General features: G+C 38.1%; 1 protein-coding gene across 1 annotated transcript in view; it reads left to right on the forward strand.

Annotated features, from left to right (window-relative positions):
• Window positions 1-24,262, forward strand: part of LOC126248102 (protein sickie) — a 687,677-nt gene that overhangs the window by 648,644 nt on the left and 14,771 nt on the right. The window contains exons 25-28 of the mRNA XM_049948773.1: window positions 4,152-4,314; window positions 6,266-6,419; window positions 14,088-14,257; window positions 23,934-24,172. Of these exons, the coding sequence (XP_049804730.1) occupies window positions 4,152-4,314; window positions 6,266-6,419; window positions 14,088-14,257; window positions 23,934-24,172 (726 nt within the window). The remainder of the gene's footprint in view (window positions 1-4,151; window positions 4,315-6,265; window positions 6,420-14,087; window positions 14,258-23,933; window positions 24,173-24,262) is intronic.

A 24,262-nucleotide genomic window follows, 5' to 3' on the forward strand; every position in this document is an offset into this window, starting at 1 on the left:
ACTGAACAGTACACACAAGCCACAGTAGCCTGATTACAATTAGACACATCATGTTATATACTGGATTACACTGAGAATGAAGGCTTATTTTTAACTGTGTAACATGGGTGACTGTATTGAAAGAGTACTGAAAAAGAGGTTTCTGATTCAAGCAGACATTTTGAGCATTTTATGTACATGCTTTAAGAATTTACAGTCAGGTGAATGAAGTAATCCCTCATCATCAAGTGATAGCTAACATCTTCACTTTACCTACAGTAAACAATTGAAAACATTCCCAGTATGCCACTCATACTTGTCCATCACTTGTCTTTATTTCCTATACTCCACTGTAGGAGTAAGCACGTAATCCTTCTCTCTTCGTTGCTCATGTCATGTGGAGTTTGATGACCTCTGTTTTTCCTCTGGAAGGCTACAAAACAATTTTCTTGAACAATACTTTCAGACATCACCATCACATCTATGACAATGTCTGCTGATATGATTGTATCATAAACAACTTACTTTGCATGGTGTGTTGTGTTTAAGTGGTTAAAGAATATTTATGCTAATAATTTTTTTTTTTTGAACACTGTCTGCTCATTGCTATATTATGAAATTTTGCTTCACCATCATCTGTCTTTTAACAGTTTTCCTTGTTTGTACTCACAGCAACGGTGACATCACAGTACTGCTGTGTGCCTACATTTTTCATGCATCCGACCATTACAAGAAATTATTCATTTAATTTCAAAATCTCAATTCTTATGGAAAATTTTCACACCAAGAAGAGATTTATTCCAATAGAATCTCCTTGTTCTTTCATCCAAAAGATAAAGTGAAGAATACTCTCTGGACCATTACTGAAACAGCAATTCAGCTTTAAAATTAATGACCTTCTTAAAACAACAGGCACTTCAGTTACCTGAAAACAGTTTAGGGATGAGTTTTCCAATAAAACATTTATCTTCTAAACTTCAGTATTTCTCCCGAAGCAAACTGGCATTCTTTTTTTCTAGTGGACTACTTGCTATCCCTACATATCAAATTCCACAGATATTCTGCCATTATGTTGCTATGCTAACATCCCCTGGAGAAAAACCATAGCAGAAAGTAGATTTGACCATAGCCCCAGTGGTTTTGCTGAGGTGAGATGTATTTCTTCTTTAGCAAAGTAAAGGGTACAGTGAAAATTTGTGATAAATTAAACTGTGAAATTTAGAAATCATAGATAGGAACTAGTAGTGTGGCAGCTTTCTCAGTAGCAGTAATAGTAGTAGTTGGCCATCGTACTTAGTGTTTTTGTTTACTTATTTTATTATGTGGTTCTGAGTGGAAGTGAATGCCTGTTCTTTATTTAGCACCAGTTCTCAGCTGATGGTTGGCGACTCAAGAACTCTTCTGCAGGAACTTTTGAATGTAGTATATGGGTGAAGGGCAAACCCCATTACTTCTAGAGAATAGGTTTGAAACATTGTCTCCTGTTGATAATGAGACAAGCCAAAAAGACTTGCCTCTCCAATATTCGCAGCAAAGTCCTAGAACTTGCCTTTCTCAAATAAAGTACTGAAAGTTGATTGAAACACAATTTAGGAAGTAGTGCGAGTTTAAGCATGTGTAGCATTAATGAAGAAATAGAATAAACACATCAAAGTGGAGTGCTTATATTAACAATCTGAAATATTATTCTATTGAGGTTCCAATGGTAATGAGATTCAGAGCCATTGGGTGTAAGGTAACTCATAAGTAGTCTAAGTATGATAATGCAATATTAGGGGATGACTTTATTTTTCACAGTATTGACTAGGAGAACTACACATACATTACAGTAATGCTGAACACATTATTTGCTAAATAGTATTTTCGACCAATTAATGACATTGATGCTGATATAGCAACAATGCTAACCAGAGGTAAAAATCCGATTATGACCTTAGGGAAGTATATGTGTCTTTGGTAGAACTGGTACCCGCTAGTACAATAAGTATCCTATGTATTGAGAGCATCTAGTTTCAGTCCCACAACGCAGTCTGGTGTAAGTTGCAGCATGTCATAAACTGTGCTCCAGATAAAATAAGATAACAGGAGACAGCAAAGACCTTATTGAGACCTTTTGGAGAACATTGTGGAAACTTGGATTGTTACATTCTCATTACAAAAGAGAATGTATGGAAACTGACAGAGAAAACTTCATGCAACTCACCTATCCCCCAGAATGTCTAATGGTAAAACGATTATTTCTTAAGTCAGATCCTAGCAAATGATCTGTAAGAAAATCATAGGAAGTTCTCATCTTGTGTACAGTCAATTAAGGGACCAAAAGCTGATACTCAGTCTCTTGCAAATCAGTCTGAAGTTGAAATTTAAGATAAAAAATACAATGTCAAAGTATTAAATTCAACATTTTAAATTATATTCATGCATTAGACTGTCACTGCAGTACCATTGTTTGATCCCCACATACATTCCTATATCATTGTTATTGAAATAAACAATCTTGATATTGAAGAATAGTTTAGACTATTCACAGCTAGCTAAGCACTTGAGCCTGATAGATTTCCTGGTGTTTACATTGAATAACTGTGGAATTAGCCTGTTTCCTAGGCTGTGTGTATCAACAATCTTTCCCATATCAAACAGTCCAAAGTGGGCAAAAGCCTGTTAATTATCATTTTCAAATAAAAATAATTTATGTCAGTCCATTAGATGTGCTTGGATGATGCAAATGATAACACATTCTATACGAAAGGCCACAGTTCGGGCTTAAGTCTCAGTGTAACATAGTTATAATGTGCCCAAAATTTCAATGCAGTGTACACTCCACTAAATATACAAACATGTGATCTCATCATAATACTATCCATTGGTCAGTCAGTTTGTTTTGTGTCTTGTTGAGCTACTTCATTGCCTTTCAGCATGCTGTAGTGAGGTTATCTTACACAGTTAAAAAAACAATTGTGCAGAACTCATCCTTTGTCACTGTTCCTTGGAATATTCCAAACTGGATCTTTGTTTTCTGTTTTGAGTGGAATCTTGGTGCATGCATTTTAAATATGTTTTCTAGTTAGTATGATCTTGTGTTGTTTTCTTAGCTAGACCAAGATGATTTTCAGTGAGAGAACTTTTGTTTGTGGCACTGTGGTAAACCATAAAGATAATATCACCCAAATCATTATTAGCACTATGACACACAACAGCATGCCATTAATTGTAGGGTCAGCACTATAGTTTGGAGTACTCAACCAGTTCCAGGCTTCTTTGACCACCAGCTTTCGTGCTGAAATCTTTCCCATACTTTAGAATATTTGCTTGACATTTTTTTCTAAGGTATTATTTCCAGGAAGTGAAATTTAAAATTTTATTGAAAATTTTTAACATCATTTGTCAAGGCACAAAGCAAATATGTTGACTTTCCATTTCTCAGTCTCTAACTTGTAGGAAGGACAATTTTTTATCACCAGTATGATAACCATAAAGCAAAATCTCTTAAAATTGTTATTTGTAAGCCATGTCATTGAGTTAAGTTATTATATACATACCTGTAACATCAAGATCTACATTTGTGGATGAGAGTTTTAAATCATTTTAATTAACACATGTTTTTACAGTTTGGAAATAAACTATTAATGTTTAGAAGACACTAACATATTCTAATGCACCACCAGCACTGATGATATCAGTCACATGCCTGTGTAAAGTGGATACACTGGTGTTTGTAAAAGTAAACCAATCCTTGGGCTCTTCTATATCGACTTCAGAAGAGTATGACTGATCTTCATATTGACAAGTCACATGCTAATGAAATCGGTTTAGCTCCACAGAAGACACCAATAGCAGTTATCTCAAAATCTGTGTATTTGTTATTATGTAATGGATGCTCAAAAAGAGAAAAATTTAAAAATAAAATTGAGTGTACATGTTCTGTTGGTTATCTGGATTCCACCAATACACTTTTTATTTATTTTTCGCAGCACCTTTACTGAACAGACAATTTACAAGCCAGAAAAATCACATCATTCCTAAGGAATACCAAAATACTGGTTGATGGTTTATGTATTGCTTTATAAGCTGTGCTTGTACTGCATGTATCTTTCTCACGTGCCACAAAAAATTCATCTTGAGTTGTATGATTGATTGACTCTAGTAATGACACATACTATTGTCTTTTTCAGGATATATGGACAAGACTCTCAGGATGCGTCTAACAGTGATGTCGTAGAAGAACTTAAGAAACAACTGCGTGAGAAAGATCTTGTGCTGACTGACATACGCCTTGAAGCTCTCAGCTCTGCACATCAACTGGAATCATTGAAGGACACTGTTATTAAGATGAGGGTATGGCTTTCTAATGTAGTGTATTTCTTGTCAAAACAAAAGCTTTGGTGGTGTTTTTATTTATATGAGAGACAAATTAACCTTCTCTGAAAGGCTATATAATAACCTTCAAAATGAAGGGTGAGGCATAATAAAGAGCAATTTTTAAAAGGCTGTTAAGCAAAAACACTTTGTTAAAAAAAAATTTATTTCATACTCTTAAAATACATGAAAAGGCATTCTCTGCAATAGTAAAACATCAGTTATTTTTTTAAGATAACTCTGGCAAGATGGCATCTGTTTAGACGCACACATTCTTCCAGCTGGACCTTGAAGTGACTCATCACATTTCACAGCATTGCCAGTGGGATTTGAACAACTTCCTGTTGGATCTGCTCTTTCAGGGCTTCAATTGTTTGAGAAGGGTTATCTTGGTAAACTTTGCTTTTCAGATAACCCCACAAGAAAAACTCAGATGTTGTGAGGTCCAGTGAATGAGAGTGCCTTGCAATATCCACATTTCAGGAGATCACATGGTTTGGAAACAAACGATTGACAATATTGATGCATACTCAAGCAATGTGGGAGGTTGCTCCGTCCTGCTGGAAAAAGTCTCATCGTTCACTTCATAGTGTGCAAGTTGTGGAGTAAAAGAGTTTTCCAACATATCTGCATATCTCTCCGAAGTCATCGTTACAGCACTGCCAAGGCCATCTTCAAAAAAGTACGGCCCTATGATCCCTAATGAAGACATGGCGCACCACACAGTAATTTTTTCTGAGTCCAATAGTTGTTGATGCAGTTCTATAGGATTGACGTCACTCCAAAATTGAAAGTCCTGCTTGTTCACATGACCGGAGAGATGGAAGTGAGCTTCATCACTCATCCACAAATGGTTTACAATGTCCTCGTCTTGATCAATCATGTCCAAAAATTCTAAGCAGAACTGTCTTTGGCTCACATAATCTGTTTCCTTAAGGGCCTGAACCATTTGGATTTTGTAGGGGTGAAAGTGCAAATCTTAGTGTAAAATTATTCTTACCATTCTGTTTGAAATCCCAAGTGTAATGCTGTGCCAGCGAGCTGAGTGATGAGGGATTCTCTCAAAGGCAACTCTTACACATTCGATGTTTTCAGGTGTGTGCGCAGTTTCTGGTCTCCCAGTTTTCTTCCTTGTTGTTGACACTGTCTCCTCAAAGTTTTTTTAATTGCGCAGGTAGATGGCACTGGTCAATTCCGATTAATGTTGAAGTGGTTGCGGAATGCATGACGTGCTAGCTGGTACGAACTACCATTTTGATAAAATGCTTTGACAGCGTATGCACGATTCTGTGGGGTCCAGCGCTCCATTATGACTAAATGCTATTTCGCGCCAAACGTAACAGGTGCTATCCTCTCTGCCTCTCTTCAACGCAGTTTGTGTCGCACACTTTTTAAAATCACTCGATATTATGCCTCACCCTGTATAATGAGAGTTCAGATTACGTAAAAGACAATAATAATTATGTGTTAATTTCTCTGTGGTTGATAATCTGTTTACTTTCATTGCACAAAGAATCCTGTTCTCTTTGATAGCACAATAAGTAGTAAAAATCTGCACCTATGCTAAACTGACATCATAAATATTTTTGTAATAAAAAAAAAACAATTGTATTCATAAAAAATTTTGGAAAAAATTTAACTTTTTTAAGCAAAGCATATAAACTTAAAAAGATGGCATATTTCCACCCACAGCTTGCCATGGTGCCTGTATAGGTACTTCCATAGATTACCCCCCTCCCCCCAAATACTCACAGTTTGATAATAAGCTCAGATGAACTAAGTAATGTCAACTTATAGTAAAAATTTACATACATCTAATAATGAGAGGACTTTTCATGTGTGCCACAACCATAATATGTTGTTAAATATCAGGTTATGAAAATAAAACTTATCATGTTATCATCTACTTTATAAGGGTCTCTTATTTCAGAATGAAATGCTAAATCTGAAACAAGACAATGAGAGACTCCAAAGGATAGTAACTAGCAAGTCATTGACATCCTCGCAGAGCTCATTGCCCATAACAGATAACATCGAAAGAAGATTTAGTATGACTGAAACAACCACGATACCAATACCAGTTGGTAAGATTTTCTATTTAATTATTATTGTTATTGAGGCCACAAGGTTAAAGGTTTTTCCTGTAAAAAAGGTAGTGTGTGTAGGTTTTAATAAGTGTAAGCTATATACTGTGTGAAATAATTTTCCCTTTCCAAGTCTACTTCAGATGTGTGAAAAGAACAATTACAGATGAAAGGAAGCACTGCCTGCAGTTCCAGTGTTCTAGTCTGAGAGTAAGTCTCTCAGTTTGTCAGGCTCATGATAATATTATCTTAACAGATAAATGTTAAGTGTGCTACCTGTGAGAAAAGACTCCACATAGAATAGTTATTATGAAGAATATACTCACTGTCGTAGCTCTGAAACACACTGAAATTCATTTCATTATCTATCATCCCACTCTTTACTTACTTCTGGTGTTACAGCACTTTTAATCCATTTTGTAGAAAGAGTAACAGTAGTTTATCCGCTGTCATCTCTTGACAAACTTTCAAGTCTCATTTCCTAACTTCTGTGCCTATCATTATTCTAGCACTCCTGCAGCATGTATACCATCTTAATCTGAATGTACGCTACTTTTAAAAAAAATAATCTCTCGTACAATTCTTTCATGTTTGTATAAATTTGCATAAATGTGCCAGATATTCAGTGGCGTTCTGAAGATATCTGATTCCATCGCTTTTGCAGGCAAATTCTTCAGCAAAACAAATGTGTCATCAGAAATCTAGGTAACTGTTCCTTTTCCTGTGAACATGTATTTGTTAAAGTGTGTTTCCCAACTGCAACTGCTTAGTATACTAAACACTTCTCCACTCAACATTTAAGCCAAAAATACTCCATGATTCGGACTATACATTAATGGTGGGTGAGCTCAGCCATGTTTAATTTATAGGAATGTCAAAATATTATTTTTCCAATAAAGAATAAGAAATCAGAACATTTTTGCTGCAACTGTGTTGACTACAATGTTGATATGGCATCAAACGTTTACAGTAAACAAAGCATTTTCACATCATGCCATACTGTGTGTATTGTTTTATCTTTCCGGTATTCATCATTCTATTCTTTCATATCATAGTGTCCCCAGCTTTATACTGCTTAGTCTTGTTTCACACTGCAGCATCATTATGGCAGTAGAATGGTGGCAGTTCAATTCCATCATTCATGTGTGTTTTTGGAGAAAGGTTGGTTAATGCAAATAAAGAGACAGCTTCATTTCATAGTATCTTGTTCATTGCTAGTGTGTGTCTATAAAGTGAGGGGCAATGTACATTATACATCAGTGGTCCACAGAAAACTGCTATCGGCCACAGAACTCATTTGTTGCTGTTTCACAGAGATGTGTCTGACTGGAACTTGGTGAAATTGCAATTGTTATTTCCTTGAGGAACCAAACATATTGACCACATCTGTGAGAACACAGTCTTTTTTCTACTTATGGTTGTGTCTGACAATAGTGCTAGGGTTTTCTCATTTCCACTCCACTCTATTCAGTGTTGCAGTATTCTACAATAACAACACTCCAGTCTCCTCCTTTTTTTCCTGGCCTTTATCCTGTAACTCCACAAGATCAGCACTTTAGTGTTTGGATTTGGTAATTTTAGTGGTTGAGTGTGGTTGGATGCCCTTCCTGTCACCACAAGGACTGCCACCCCTTCCCCTTAGTGATGGAATTTGTGTACCCAATCTGTCTGCATCCCATTTTACCCCAGTTGAAAGTGTGTGAGCATTTTCTGGATGTTTGTGAATCATGTAACAGGTGAACATGGCTACCAGCCAAGATTCACCTAGTATGTGGGAAACCACCTAAAAACAACGTGCAGGCTGGCCGGGCACAAACCCTCATTGTTAATCTGCCGGGTGGATTCAATCTGGGGCCAGCAGGCCTTCCCAAATCCCAGAGCCAGCATGGGACCTGTGTGATTGTCTGGGTGGGTAATTATATTACTTTAGTTATATTCCATGGTTTGAAAGAAAAATGGTCTCCAGGATGTGGAAAGAAGTCAAAGATGTACCTTTAATTTAATGTAAGTGCAATGCAGTAAAATACATTTTACTATTTCTAATTATAAAATAACTTAAAACATTAAATTTAAGAGTTTATGTAAAGGCATTGTCAAACTTAAAGTTCCTTAATTTTGTCTTACCCTCCACTACATTATCTACATAACATTAAACTTACTGTAGAAGATTATTGTATACCTGTGCACCCATCTGTATTCCTGAACTGATGTTAATGTCCTGAAGTCTTTGTTGAATTTTTTGTCCTAGTCTTATATTTACACTTTTCACTATTTTTTGAGGAAAGACATATTATGTATCTTTTTTTTAGGTAGTAGTAAAATACCCAGTTTCTTGGAAGAGGTCTCTACAGGATGTTCTAGAATTAACACCAGACCTAGACAATTTCTTTTCCAATTAAGATTCTTCCATAAAATTAACACTTTCTACTACTTATCATATTTCATTGTTTGAGAAACAATTTTTTGTGACTTGTGGAGTTCTAGAAGTACTGAACTGTATGTACTGAATCTTGTCTAAAGTCAATGGCATTTCATTTGCCTTGAACCATTTGTTGATATTCTTGAATAATTCCTTAGTTGCCTTTTCAGTAAGGGGGAATGGTACTACCTTTCCTTCCTATATTCATGTAAGGTGTGATCAAAAAGTTTCCATTTGAGGACATTGCTTTAGTGTATATGTAATGCAGTGTGATTCCGATATGGATATATAAGCACCAACACGTAGGCAGGGTATCAGTGTTGTAATCATGTCTTTGCGACATGCATGTGGAAATGTGAACTATGATGTCATTATTACCAAATGTGTCCAAACAGGACCAATGTGCTGCTGCTGTTCCTTGGCTGCCTAAGGGAAAACTCCGATAGAAATCCATCACAGAATGAAGAATGTGTATTAGGCAGCATCTCGATCGAAAACTACCATTTTGAAATGGTGCACAAAGTTCCTTGCTGCTTCATGATAACACATGTCACCCTATCACAAATGTCATAATGCAGAAGTTAACCAACTCAAGTGGTAGACACTCTAATACCTGCCCTATAGTCCTGATCTCTCCTCATGTGATTATCACCCCTTCGATCCTTTAAAAAAAGACTTGATAGGTCGACAGTTCCTGTTGGGCGAGGATGTGCAGCTGGTGATTATGTCTTCACTCAGCAGGACAGGGTGTTTTACCTGATAGGTGTCTTCAACCTGTTGCATCAGTGGTATGATTGCCTCATTGCTCACAGCAATTTTGCTTGATAGGAAAACCAATTCTGAACTGTATGGCCTTCAAATAGAAACTTTTTGATCACCTCTTATATCATACAACTATTAGATGTCAGCCTCAGGAAAGATCGTTTTGGTTTCCAGGGAAATGTGGAAACATGAGGCAACACTGACACTATCTCTTGTCTTAGAAGATACATTGAAGAAAGGTAACTCCATGTTTCAGCTTTAGGTTTAGAGGAAATGTTTGGCAGTGTTGCTGGTCTACATTCTTTGAGATTTTGAACAGAATGCATAGTGTCTTGAAGCAAGATTGTACAACGCGTATCAACAAAAGTAAAACAAGGGTAATGGAATGTAATTGAATTACATCAGGCGATGCTAAGATAGTTAGATCAGGAAATGAGACACTAAAAGTAGTAGATGAGTTTTGCTATTTGGGCAGAAAAATAACTGATGATGGCTGAAGTAGAGAAGACACAAAATTCAGATTGGCATTAGCAAGAAAAGAGGAATTTGTTAAATCAAATATAAATTTAAATGTTAGGAAATATTAGCTGAAGGTATTTGTTTTGAGTATAGCCTTATATGGAAGTGAAATGTGGACGTTAAGTGGTTTAGACAATAAGAGAATACAAGGGTGGTTTTTTTTTATTATTATTATTATTATTATTATTATTATTATTATTATGTACAGCTTGACTAAAAGAAGACATCAGTTGATATGACATATCTTGAGGCATGAAGAAATTGTCAGTTTGGTAATAGTGGTATGCAGATAGGGGGAGGGATGGTAATTGTAATGGGAATCAAGATATAATAAGGGGGTTCAAAGGTTGTAGGATGCAGTAGTTATGCATAGACTGTAATAACTTCCAGTTGAACAAATATATTTCAAGGACGACGCAATACATGAAAGTCACAGATCAAGTAAACAGAGTAAGACGTGTGTCACTTTAACAGTCAAATCATAACTGAGTCCCAGTCTAGCGGCCGCTGGCTGGCTGGCCGCTTAGGTGGTGCTGCTGCTGCATGGCTGGCAGACAGTGTCGCATGTAGAGGACACGCGTAACTGTGCGGCGGCCATTCTTCATTCTCTGATGTATTTCTATCGGAGTCACAACACTTTACCCCCCCTTTGAATTTTTTGCACAGGTCTTGATGGAGGTGGCCTGTAGATTGCTAACGTCCATAGGTGTTGTTTGACTGGCCGTAAAGTCTCGAGGAGGAGGCTTCCCGTACGGACGGAAGTGTCCCCGATGATAACGGGTTGAGATGACAGGAGACGTGTGGGTCGAATCTGCTGGGGCCCCATGAAACAATCTGCCCGTTGCGGCAAGTCCGGTTGTTATAACAGGAGACATGGGCGATGTGTCCGCATCCATACGAGAAGGAGGCGGAAAGCCGCATCGCAGGACGCGGACTAGTGAAAAGGCACGTTTTTATGCAACAGGCGATGCAACGGCTGAGCCACCGAAGCAGCAGACGGTAAAAACTTGTGGTAGTGTGCTATTTTCCCCAAAAAGTCATGCAGTTCCTTAACAGATGTAGGGCAAGGAAGGGCATTGATCGCAGCGACAGTTTGCTGAAGCAGACGAATACGATCCCGAGAGAGTTGAAACCCCAAGTACGTGATAGATGCCTGAAAAAATTTTGATTTCTGAAGATTACACTTAAGACCAGCAGTCTGTAAGACATGAAAAAGTGTGCGGAGATTTTGAAGATGTTCGTCAGTGGTGGAGCCAGTGACAACAATGTCATTCTGGTAATTTATACACCCAGGGACAGTGAGCAATAATTGTTCCAAGAATCGCTGAAAGAGAGCAGGGCCACTGGCAACCCCGAATGGCAATAATTGGTGTTGATAGAGGCCAAAAGGCGTGTTAAGGGCCAGAAACTTCCAGGAAGCAGTGTCAAGAGGAAGTTGAAGATAAGCTTCTGACAGGTCAAGTTTAGAAAAATACTGGCCTTCAGCAGGTTTAGTGAACAATTCTTCAGGTCGAGGCATAGGGTAAGTGTTGATAAGGCATTGAGCATTTACAGTGGCTTTGAAATTTCCACAGAGACGAATATCACCATTTGGCTTAGCAACGACGACAGGAGAGGACCACTCACTGGAAGTGACTGGAAGAAAGACCCCTGAAGTAATAAGACGATCCAGCCCCCGTTTGACCTGATCACGAAGGGCCACAGGAATGGGCCGAGCCCGAAAAAACTTAGGCCGAGTAGTGGGTTTGAGCGTGATATGAGCTTCAAAGTCGTTTTGCACGGCCTAACCCAGGAGAAAAAGGGACGAAAATGTTGTCGACAAGGAATCCAATTGAGCATAAGGAATAGCATCAGAGACGATATTGACAGAGTCGTCTATGGAGAACTCAAAAATGCGAAAGGCATTGAAGCCAAAAAGATTCTCTGTGTTACTATGGTCAACCACAAATATGGGAACAGTGCGAACGACAGATTTGTAAGATACCTCAGCATCAAATTGTCCCAAGAGAGAAATCTTCTGTTTATTGTAAGTCCGTAATTGCCTAGTGACAGGTGATAGGATTGGAGAACCCAACTGAAGATACGTTTGAGAATCGATGATAGTGGCAGCAGAACCAGTATCCACCTGAATGCGAACATCTCGACCAAGTATTTGGACAGTGAGGAATAACTTCCTTGACAGGGAAGAAGTAGAACTGACAGACAACACAGAATCAGAATCAGCGTCATGTTCATGAACATCATGTATGCGGTCGGATTTGCAAACGGATGACACATGACTTTTTTTTTTTTTTTTTTTTTTTTTTTTTTTTTTTTTTTTTGGCACTTTCTACTGAGGCCGTGAAGTTCAGCAGCCCAAGTGCGATAGGATTGATTCGGTTGTTTTTGACAACGATAAAAGGCAACACAAGAGGCTACCACATGCGTTTGCTTTTGAAAATAGACGGACAGAAGTGAGCACATTTCAGCAAAGGACAAAGACGCAGGATCTTTCAAAGGAGCCAATTGCGACAACAACCGATACATTTGAGGTGAAATCCATGAAAGGAACAGAGACTTACATGTTTGTTCATCCGCGACATGAAATGCCAAGAAGTGCTGTTTTTCGTAATCAGACCAGTCTTCCGCCGTCTCGTCGTAAGGAGGAAAAGTAGGTAGAGACAACGACGAGAGACGCCCCGCATTTGATGCCGCGATGGAATCACGAATCGCATTTGTGATAAGCATTTGCTGTTCTATGAGACCTTGCAATAGTTGCTCTAAAGTAGCCATGGAAACATGTGGGTCAACAATGGAAGAGAGAAATCCCATCCTCGTCGCCAATTGTAATAACTTCAAGTTAAACAAATATATTTCAAGGAAGATGCAATACATGAAAGTCACAGATCAAGTAAACAGAGTAAGACGTGTGTACACTTTAACAGTCAAATCATAACTCAGTCCAAGTCTAGCGGCCACTGGCTGGCTGGCCACTTAGGTGGCGCTGCTGCTGCATGGCTGGCAGACAGCGCCGCATGTAGAGGACGCGCATAACTGCACAACGGCACTTTGAAAGATTGGCGAGTCACAACATAGACTACTGTGGAGATCTGCATCAAACCCATCTTTGGACTGAAGATAACAACAACAACAACAACTACTACTACTACTACTAGTAATAATAATAATAATTTATATCATCTGCAAAAAGCGCAAATTTTTTATCTTCTGAAACTGCCAGTGGGAGATCAGTTATTTATATAAAAACAACAAAGGATCCTAAATCAACCCTGTGGTACACCATGTCTGATTGCTTCAAATACTGAGTGTTTAATGTTATGCAATTGGCACTGAATTGATACACATTGCTCTCTGTCGTTCAGATAAGATAAAAGCCATGAACCTTCTGTATCTACTGGTCGATAATTTAACTTTCGCATTAGGATGATGCTGAAGTAGATAAACCATTCCTTTTTGAAGTTATTTGTTAAATGATTATGTTGAATGCATACTGCAATTATGAACTCTGATGAAAATATTTGAAATAGCTTGAAATCTTAAAATTTGTCTTTACAAGGGCATTTGATTAGTGCTGTATGAAGGGAATATCAGAAATACACATTTGAAAGCAGTAACCCTCAAAAACATCTTTAAGGAAAATGTACTGAACGTATACCACCAAGTGCAAGAAAATATACTGATAACTCGAATTAATAATAATACATTTGAAAATAAGTTGAGAACATTTCAACACCCATGTTTACAGAGAATGCAAAGTAACAGAATCATAAAGAGATCTTACTGATTCTTTTCTGTCTCTTCAGATTATGTACCAGTGTAAAATTTTTAGAATTTTTTTATAATTTTTATTCTATGTACTGTAAATATGTGCCACTCAAATAACTGATTTCTGTAGAATCAAAATTTTTGAAAATGAATTGTGCATCTCTCCAGTTCAAAAAATTATTTTTGTTGTCCTTTGATTTCAGATGGAGATGGGAAAAGAATACTGGTATCAGTTCTGCTTGGAAGCCATGGGAACTACCAGAAATACATGGAAGAGGGAAACAATGCATCTCAGTGTGTCATTGCTGCAGTTTCTGTTAGTACCAAAACAAAATGGGACATGCTGGACTGTATGGTTCGAAGAGTATTCAAAGTAAGGTTCTTTCCATTTTCCATTACATTAGCATAATGATACCATAATATTTCTTTCTAGCAATACATTGGAAGTTCAAGAATTTAGGTTCTTCTGTGTTTCTGAAAATTAAGTCCTGTTGTGGGCAAGTTTAGAATTGTGTAAGGAGCAGTTACCGTATTTACTCGAATCTAAGCTGCAATTTTTTCCGGTTTTTGTAATCCAAAAAACCGCCTGCGGCTTAGAATCGAGTGCAAAGCAAGCGGAAGTTCTGAAAAATGTTGGTAGGTGCCGCCACAACTAACTTCTGCCTTCGAATATATGTAGCGCTACACAGGCATGCTTTGTAGGCACAATGATAAATACTGGTGCCAAAACCTCTGCGTCAGTAAATAAATTAAAAAAAAAAAAAGTTGAAGATGAGCTTTTTTTCTCCGCCCCGAGTTCGACCACTGCATTTTCATACATTATCCAACGAAGTAAATACAAATTCCGTATTGTTCATCTTCGAATATAGCAGAATTTCAATGTACTACGAAAATCCGACTGGCAAAACTGTTTGGAATGTTTGTCAATATGGCCAAGTCTACGTTCTGAATTTTTTCCTACCTGTGAGAAGAGATGGTTGCTAATAGGAACCTGATGAAATGTGAATCACATGCAGTATTCTCTTCACCATAAGAATAATACAAATATAAACATTTTGCCATGTATTCTTTCGCGTTTGCTGCTATCTCATTTAAATCCTCTCTGCCCAATAAACTACGAAACTAGAGTGAGACAACAGCAAACGCGGAAGAATATACGTATCTTGTCATGTTTATATTCGTATTATTCTTATGCCTAATAGTGATACAGTCAGAAATGAAGCAAGGCAACTGACTAGATTTTTAAATCTAAGATGACTCTTAATTTCTGTGCAGAATTTGATGTACTAAAGAAGCGGCCGCAAAGATTTTCAAACGGAGAAAAATTTTCGCCTAACTCTCATTCAGAACATGTTCTATCATACGCAGTCTATTATTTGGTCCTTGTTGATCATTATCAAAGAAAGCAGCGATGTAAGTAACAACAAATAGCAGTCTCTTGCCATTGTTTTGCTAATAAGACAATTCCCCCCCCCCTCTCTCTCTCTCTCTCTCTCTCTCTCTCTCTCTCTCTCTTTTTTTTTTTTTTTTTTTTAAGCGGTGGTAACGCGAACAAAAGCAAGCCATGCCGCGAGCGGTGACAGGCCGTAAACACGCACTATCAGAATGCGACAAACAATGCATGACACAGTACAGTAATGCATTTTCAGCTTAGTGTGACGTAAACACCTATAACAAAGAAAACAGCACTTATCGGATCAAAGGAAAATAAACAATCGATTCAAACCAGACGAAGCACGTGAAAAAGGAAGGGTACCCGTATCAATAAGGACGGAGCGCCTGACGCTTAGCAATGGCTACTTGGTAAAGCTTAACTGCTAAGCTTACAATTCGAACCAAACTACTGTAGCTGTATCATCATTCATTCGACCTAAATTGTGTCTCATATTACAATGGACCAACTTTGTTTCGATTTGGAGGTGCGGCCTAAAACTTTTCTCTCCCCTTGAATTTAGAGTCTCAAATTTCAGGTGCGCCTTAGATTTGGGAATTTTTTTTTTCTTTATTTCGAGTCTCATTTTTCAGGTGCGGCTTAGATTCGAGTAAATATGGTAAGTACATATTTAATCCTGTATATGCCGTATTTACCCAAATTTGTCATTTGAAAAAGAATGGGTCATCTTAACATTCATAGATTAAAGTATTACAGCTGAGCTCATTGTTTTTATGTTGTCTAATAAATGAATATAGGGGATCATCTTAAATTTACAGATGAAACTTTTGTGATTGAGATCATGTGAAGATTTATTTTGAAGAATTTGGAATGGTTTTGTAGTTTCTGACACAGCATTTGTACTCCTGCCATTAGTGTTATCACAGGCAATGGATAATTTGGCTGCAGCTTGTTTTGATGGTCTATTATTTTTCACAAGGTACCCCTCCTCCCCCACCCCCTCCGTTGCTTTGTGTGAGACAAGCGAGTATTGGAGACCAATGTTGTTTGTCTGATGTGTAACATTGGCCACAGTTTGCACCTGCTGTACAGGTCAAAGATGTTGAAATGATGAGCTCCTTGATGCTGTGTCAAAGAGGTTAGAATCTATTCTAACCTCCTTTTGCTAAGTAGATGTTGTTTATTTATTAACAATGAATTATTGTTAATTAAAGTAATAATACTTGTTAATTAACTCTGTTGAACAAAATGTAACATCAGTTTGACCAAAATATATGATAAATTAGCAAAAGAAAAACTTGATTACTTTCATAGTAGTGATGAAAATCAGGTTACAGCTAACTCTTTTCCAGAGTTAGCTGCCTTTTCATTTGTACTTGGAATTGAATTAACTTCAACATTGGATGAATACTCAACAACAGTATACATTTCTGCAGTAATAGTCTAGATAGGAGCAAGTGGCATTCTGAGATGTTTCATGCAACAATGTTATTAGCGGTCGCCAAAAGGTAGGAATGAAAGAGGGTGTGGCAGATGCTGGTTCTATGCAACCAATGAAACAGCAGTGGGCAGATGAAGTGCTTGGAAGCGAGAGACGAAGGAAAATATTGTCACATTCTCACTTCAGTATTGATGCAAAATCTGCTATGTATTTGGGAAAAAAAACAGCTGTGTTCTCAGGTTCCACCATAACCACAACCTTGCACATCACAACATATTTGGAAGAAACAGCGAAATATTTGTGACAACCATACATTGCGACATTTTTGAAAGAAACCGTGAAATATTTGTGACAACTTAGACTATAAATTTCAGTTGTCCTATGAGGCCCTACCCTTACCATCACCTCAGAAATCATGACATACTCTATAGAAACATCCAAATATTTGTGACAACCAGGATTATTGCTTTTATGTAGGAATACATGGACTCTTTTTTTTTTTTCACCTCTCTTTGGTTCGGTGAAACTGCTCTGAAGTACCAAAGAAACTGGTATAGGCATGCATATTCAAATACAGAGATATGTAAACAGGCAGAACACAGTGCTGTGGTCGGCAATGCCTATAGGGTACAGGGAGGGATGTTCGCCACCAATTTACAAAACAATATTTGAAATTGTTTTCATTCGTGAAAACATAATGAAATATTTTTTAATATGATAAGTTTATTTCTATATATGAAATAAAAACTCCATTAACTATTGAAAGTGACGTCTTAAATGATAGGAAATTTTTTCTGTGCAATGTAGCCAACTGGCGAACTTTCCTCCCAGGGAGGGAATTTCGCCTGAAATCAAATTTTGTTTACTTTAAATACTGCTGTTTATAACAGACACTTGAAAATTCTACAGGACATACAAATATAATTTTAGATAATTTTTGTGACATTTCTGTGCACTTTAATCTGTGCCAGAGTCCAAGTCATTACAAACAGTACACAAGCCACACTTCTTCACAGATTGATTGTCACAGTCTTCGTGAAACCAGTTCTGGCAACTTGCACACTGGTACCACTCCACTTGCCTTGCTCTTGGATCATAGTAATCTTCTCCACAATATTTGCAGGTAGAAGATGTGGCACATTTAAGTTTCTTTGGATTCAGTGTTACTCCACTGCACTCGGGCTGCAGCTCTTTGTTTTTACTGTGTCTACTTTTTCTTCGAACAGGTTCTGGCGCCCTTACTTGTTCATTCCTACTGCTATCTGTGTTCATCGTGGAATTATTTCCGTCTTCGTTGGAAGAGAAGAGCTTCCGAGTGATCAAAACTGCCGACGAATTTATCGAATTTGTTATCCTTTTCCTCTGGATATCAGGAGTTGACATCAGGTCATGAAAAGAAACATTGTGAATGTCATTGCTCTTCAGGTCATTTTGAGATGCGCTTCCAGAACCCTGTTCGAGAGGAACTGGATTATCTGAGATAGTGCTTGGTGCAAAAGCTTCCTTTAGCATGGCTTTCAGATTAAAAGGGTGAATCCTGGTTGCCTTAAAACCAGAAATAGCATTGCTTGGGACTGCCGTCTTCAAACAAGCCTCTGTAAATATTGTAGGAAAACAGATCTTTGACACAGGGCGTCCAGGGTATTGCCATCTAAAGTTCTCTACAGCTTTGTTCCAATAAACTTTGAGTGCTTGGAATAAACTTTTATCCAGGAGAGCAATGAGCAGGCAGACAGAGAATTTCGATATTGGATCTTTCCGCTATATTCAAGACTGCTTCGTCCAAATGGCTTTTGTGTCCATCCAGAATGAACAGTGCTTTTTCTGGCAGTCTGTGGTGCTTAAAATGTTCCACGAATCTGCAGAATGAATCGACAGTGATGTACCCTTTAGGTGTCATTTCAAATGTGGTGCCTGGTGGCAACCCATCACCCCAAATATCCTTCCTGTTCTTTCCCTTGTATAGAACCATGGGGGGGGGGGGGATGAAATTTGTTCCAGTGGCATTGACACAAGCCAAGACTGTCATAGTTTTGCCCTTTTCCCCATGTGTTGCCACGTGAACGTGCTTTGAACCTTTCAAAGCTAAAATTTTCTCCTGTGGATAAAGAGTGAGTTGCAATCCTGTTTCATCCACATTGTAGATCAGCTGTGGGGTAGATGAAAGATTCATGGCATCATAAACTTTTCCCAGAAGATTATATAACTGGGATACTCTTTCAGCGTTAAAACGCACCAATCTTCCGTAACTCAAACTTTCTCTTTTTCTGAAAACTATTTCAGGTTTTGCATGCATGAAATCCTTGAAACCAAAATTTCCCTGCACGGTCATTTCCAAACATGTTTTGGATATTTCTCTTTGCACAATATTTAAATACCATCATCTGTAGCTTTTCTTTTGTAATCCCAAATCCCACAGACTGGAGTCTGATGATGTGGGTAACAAGTTCAAAGAGTTGGTGACCTGCCGAACATCTTTCTTGATGATCTGCTACCAGCACGTTTTACGTGGTCTTCAAGAGTTTTCCTCGGAATCCCATACAATTTAGCGGCAGCATACACAGATTGTCCATTGCAAACAGCTGTAACAGCACTTTTTAAATTCTCTTCTTTCCATTTACCGTACAGACCCTTCGATTGTCTAACTATATTGCCTGGAAAGTCAATAGAGAACGCCAGTTTAGCTAGTTTTAAACAGGGTAACAGAATATGAAATGTGTATCAACTTCTAATTTCCCCCAAAATTATTGTCAACATTACAATCGATGAATATTAATAAACATTAATTAAGTGGTCAATTAAAGGTAAAATTCTCAAAATATTGCGTAAGGTAGCTCTTCTACAATAATCTCTTTTATTGTTCACGAGTCTAGTCTAATAAATGTCGATGTATGGCGTCAGACAAGAACGGGAGGGAAATTCGCCATACTAATGGCGAAATTCCCTCCAGAAGCACACTTTATTATACAATAATATATCACAGCATTGTTAAGTAATTTACAATTAATTCTTTTTTCTTTCACTTGCAGCACATATTTGTACATTTTAGCAGTCAAAATAATAATTTATTTATACTTACAGTAGCGAAAACGGATCTCAAATGTTGGAGATGGTAAAAATGTCCCCTGTCTCAGTGTCAGTCTTCTCACGAAATGTGTTCCACTACTGATTGTGAGGATAATATGTAATTTTCTGTGCTACCACCAGATGGCAACATAGAATGGGCATGCTTTGAATCAGTTTTTCTCATGATCTCCAACAGATGGCAGTGAGTGCTGACAGATCTGTTGCAATAGAAAGGCAAATACGGCAAACTTCCCTCCCTGGTGAACATCCCTCCCTCTACCCTATAAGACAACAAGTGTCTGGTGCAATTGTTAGATCAGTTATTGCTGCTACAATGGCAAGTTATCAAGATTGAAGGGAGTTAGAACATGATTTATAGTTGGCACACGAGTGATGGGACACAGCTTCTCCGGGGTTGCGATGAAGTGGGGATTTTCCGATACAGCCATTTCATGAGTGTACTATGAATATCAGGAATCCAGTAAAACATAAAATCTCTGTCATGACTGTTGCCGGAAAAAGATCCTGGAAGAACGGGACCAGTGACGACTGAAGAGAATCATACAGTGTGACAGAAGTTCAACTCTCTTGCAAATTGCTGCAGATTTCAGTTCTGGGCCATCAACAAGTGTCAGCGTGTGAACCATTCAACAAAATATCATTGATATGGGCTTTTGGAGCCGAAGGCGCACTTATGTGCCCTTGATGACTGCATGACACAAAACTTTATGCCTCACCTGGGCCTGTCAACGCTGACATTCGACTGTTGATGACTGGAAACATGTTGCCTGATCGGACGAGTCTTGTTTCAAATTGTATCAAGTGGATCGACGTGTATGGGTATGGAGACAACCTCGTGAATCCTGCATGTCAGCAGGGGACTGTTCGAGGTGGTGGGGGCTCTGTAATGGTATGGGGCGTGTACAGTTGAAGTGATATGGGACCGCTGATATGTCTAGATATGACTCTTGATAGGTGAGAAGTTCATAAGCATCATGTCTGATCACCTGCATCCATTCATGTCCATTATGCATTCCGACGTACTTGGGCAATTCCAGCGTGGCAATGGGACACCCCACATTCCAAAATGGCTACGGAATGGCTCCAGGAACACTTCTCTGAGTTTAAACACTTCTGCTGGCTGCCAAACTCACCAGACATTAACATTATTGGACATATCTGGGATGCCGCAACTTGCTGTTCAGAAGAGATCTCCACCTTGTTGTACTCTTACAGGTTTATGGACAGCATTGCAGGATTCATGGTGTCAGTTCCCTCCAGCACTACTTCAGACATTAGTCGAGTCCATGCCACGTGATGTTGTGGCACTTCTGCATGCTCATGGGGGCCCTACACGATATTATGCAGGTGTACCAGTCTCTGTGGCTCTACAGTGTATGATCCCAGATAATGATACTAGTGGTGGTGGTGATGGTGATGGTGGTGGTGGTGGTGGTGGGATGGAGATTAGCTGTAGTAATACCATATGTGACTGGCTTAGATAGTAAGCAAAGAAGAAAGTGAAGATAAAAATTAATGCAAACCATTTCTTTTGGTTTATTTTATTTTTACATGTATCCTCAAAGTGTAGACAATCAATAAATGACATCGGTTTAGAGTAGATATAATGTTAACTTTTTAGGATGTTACTTTATATCTATGAAACAGTTTGTAATTTTGGTTGGTCAGAATAAATTAAAAATAAAATTTCCTCAAAGAGGCTTTGTAAAAAAAAATGGGGTGGGGGGGGTCGTTGTGGTTTTATAGTCAGGGTTGTCTTACATCTAGGTAAAAATGGTGTTAAATATCACTGGAGTTGTTCAGAAACTAAGCAGTCCAATGTAACTGAATTCTGAAATAGTAGATTAGTAGGCAAAAAGAAGCAAAATGTACACAGAAGGGAGTAGTTTAGCACTTTGAGAAATTTTGGTCAAAATGAAAATTCTACATAGATACATTCTAAATATTTATGTAGTGAAATGCCACTGTGACAAATCTTTCTTTTTATTCGATGCCGTGGACAATTGTTTTTTCTGTCTCTCAGAAATTTTATAAGTTCTGTTCTGCTTTAGTATGCTTGATGCATTTGAATAAAATATAAAGAATCTTTGTTGCCATCCTCCTGTTGAAGACAGAAAAATATAACTGTTAGGAAAAGGGAAATCAATTATATGACGAGAATCAGGGTGTATACGCCCCAGGACAACTGGGAAATCCTTGAAAAACCCGGGAATCTTGTAAAATTCCGTGAATTTTTCAGTGTTTTAGTTTTCAGTTAATTTTTGGAATTTTGATTGCTAAGAACTGATAGTCTAACAAAGAATATTACTGTATCCCACTACTGCAGAATTATACTGCAGGAATAAAACATAAACAAGAGAAAAAAATAAAGTGATTCTTTGTTGCCAAAGAAATGCGTCATTTTCAACAAAACACTCTGCACATGCAAGTGTCTGCCAACATAAAATGTGTTAAAGGCATTATGATGAAAGGCTTTGCAATACTTCATAACAACAAACTGCTTGTGATGAGCATGACATCACAACTGTTTAAATTAACTTCGTTAGAGTAGTTGTCATCGGGCTCATGCGCCTGCCTGGTGGAGTCATGTATGAGCAGTACATTCTCCCGCTTCTGGCTACTTGAAGTGTGGCTGTTGGCTGTATCGGCTACAGCAATTAGTCAAGTGCTACTGGGAAAAACTTTTCTGGCATGCACTGTTTACGTTTAGTGATTTTGCTGTTAGCTCTCACGTCAAATGAAAACAAAACAGATTTCTGTGGTCGGGAGCCAGCAATTGAATTAAAATACATTCACATAATTATGGAAGGCTAAAATAATTATTAGTTTCAGTTTAACACAATAACTAACTTCTGAAGAATAAAAATACAAACTTTCTTGACTGAATGAATACTCAAGTAATCTGTGTTCCAAAAAGTAACAGTCACAGTTAGCACCCTTTTTAAAGTCTGTAGAAATTCATTTTTTAATACTAGCACTAAGTCTGACACCTCCCAAGTGTAGGAGATCTTGCAAAATAGTACACCAAGTCCTCTCCTCTCTGCGGGCCCCCCTTCAGCCAGTCCCACTTCACGGTTCTGGTGAAGAGTGGAAGAGGTGACGTTGTGGCTGCAGTGGAACAGCCAGCTGCCATCACAACGCTGGCCTAAATTGTCATCTCACTTCTGTTTGATTCGCTCAGACCTAGTTTCAAAGAAGTAGGAAATAGTTCAGTGTACATGCACTGATCGGGGATGCGTGCATGCCATGGAGCTGAGCTACTGGCGGCACCCTCTGTTAATCTGCTGCTAAGGTGGTTGGTTTGAATTTCCACCTTACACTTACCGGAGTAACGTCATGGTGTACGTTGTGCGGGTTGCTGTTGGCACCTGTTGCACTCGTCGCCACAGTAAAGTCATTGTACATGTTTTATCAAGTGAAACATTTCATGACTGTTACACATTCATACAATGCTGGATGTAAGTGAGATGTGTGTTTCTCGTGTGAACGAACAAGACAAAAATTAATATTGGTGGAGGTAATGACTGTGAGGGGGTGGTGGTGGTGGTGGTGGTGGAAAAGAGAATTCACCTGCAAAGCATTGTGCTATAGCTATGCAAGGAAATGATACTGTGGGCAGCTACATTTCATCAGTTATTGCTGAGTCAGCTAGTTGGAGTGACAACCCCTCTCAGTACATTATGGTGGAAGAAAAAAAATGAAAAACATTTGTTTATTTTTCATAGAAAAAAGACATTTATAGAATTTTTGTTCGCCATTTTCATCCTGTGTCATTAGTAAAGTAAAAATGTTTTTTTATTTGAATAAAAACGATGGCACCTTAATTTTGTATAATTTCTTTAAATTGTTATATAAATCGGTGGTTGTGGTGTTACATGTGACATAAAAGTAAAAACCTGTCGAGTTCATGCTAAACTACTCTTTAGTTTCCAGCACATTATAGTTTGTGATTAATGAATAATTATATCATCTAAAAAGTTCAAATTTAAATTATGGTTATCCCTATGGTGTAACCAAGCTTAACTCCTGTTTAAGGAAAACCCTATTTCATGAAAAAATACGATTCTCCCAGAGATTCACGAAAAGGGGATTTTACTGTGATACTACTTAAACCGTTTTGTGTTACAGGAGTATGTTCTGCGTGTTGATCCTGTTTCCAACTTGGGTTTAAGTGCAGAGTCATTGTGGAGTTACCACATTGGAGATGTTGTACGCTATAAAGATAGTCCAGCTCCTGAGCTTTTGCCATGTGGTTATCTGGTTGGAACAAACAACAATATTTTACTTTGCCTAAAAGGAGCAGTGCATTCTGGAAGTGTGGATGCATTAGCATTTGAAACTCTCATTCCAAAGTCAATTGTACAAAGGTAAATGTTTACCAAAATTTATGGCTAGCATGTTGAAATTCGCCAAGCACTGATTCCAAGCATTAGTGAAACATCTGTACAGAATTATTA

The sequence above is a fragment of the Schistocerca nitens genome, chromosome 3, assembly GCF_023898315.1.
Source record: "Schistocerca nitens isolate TAMUIC-IGC-003100 chromosome 3, iqSchNite1.1, whole genome shotgun sequence".
Taxonomy (NCBI): domain Eukaryota; kingdom Metazoa; phylum Arthropoda; class Insecta; order Orthoptera; family Acrididae; genus Schistocerca; species Schistocerca nitens.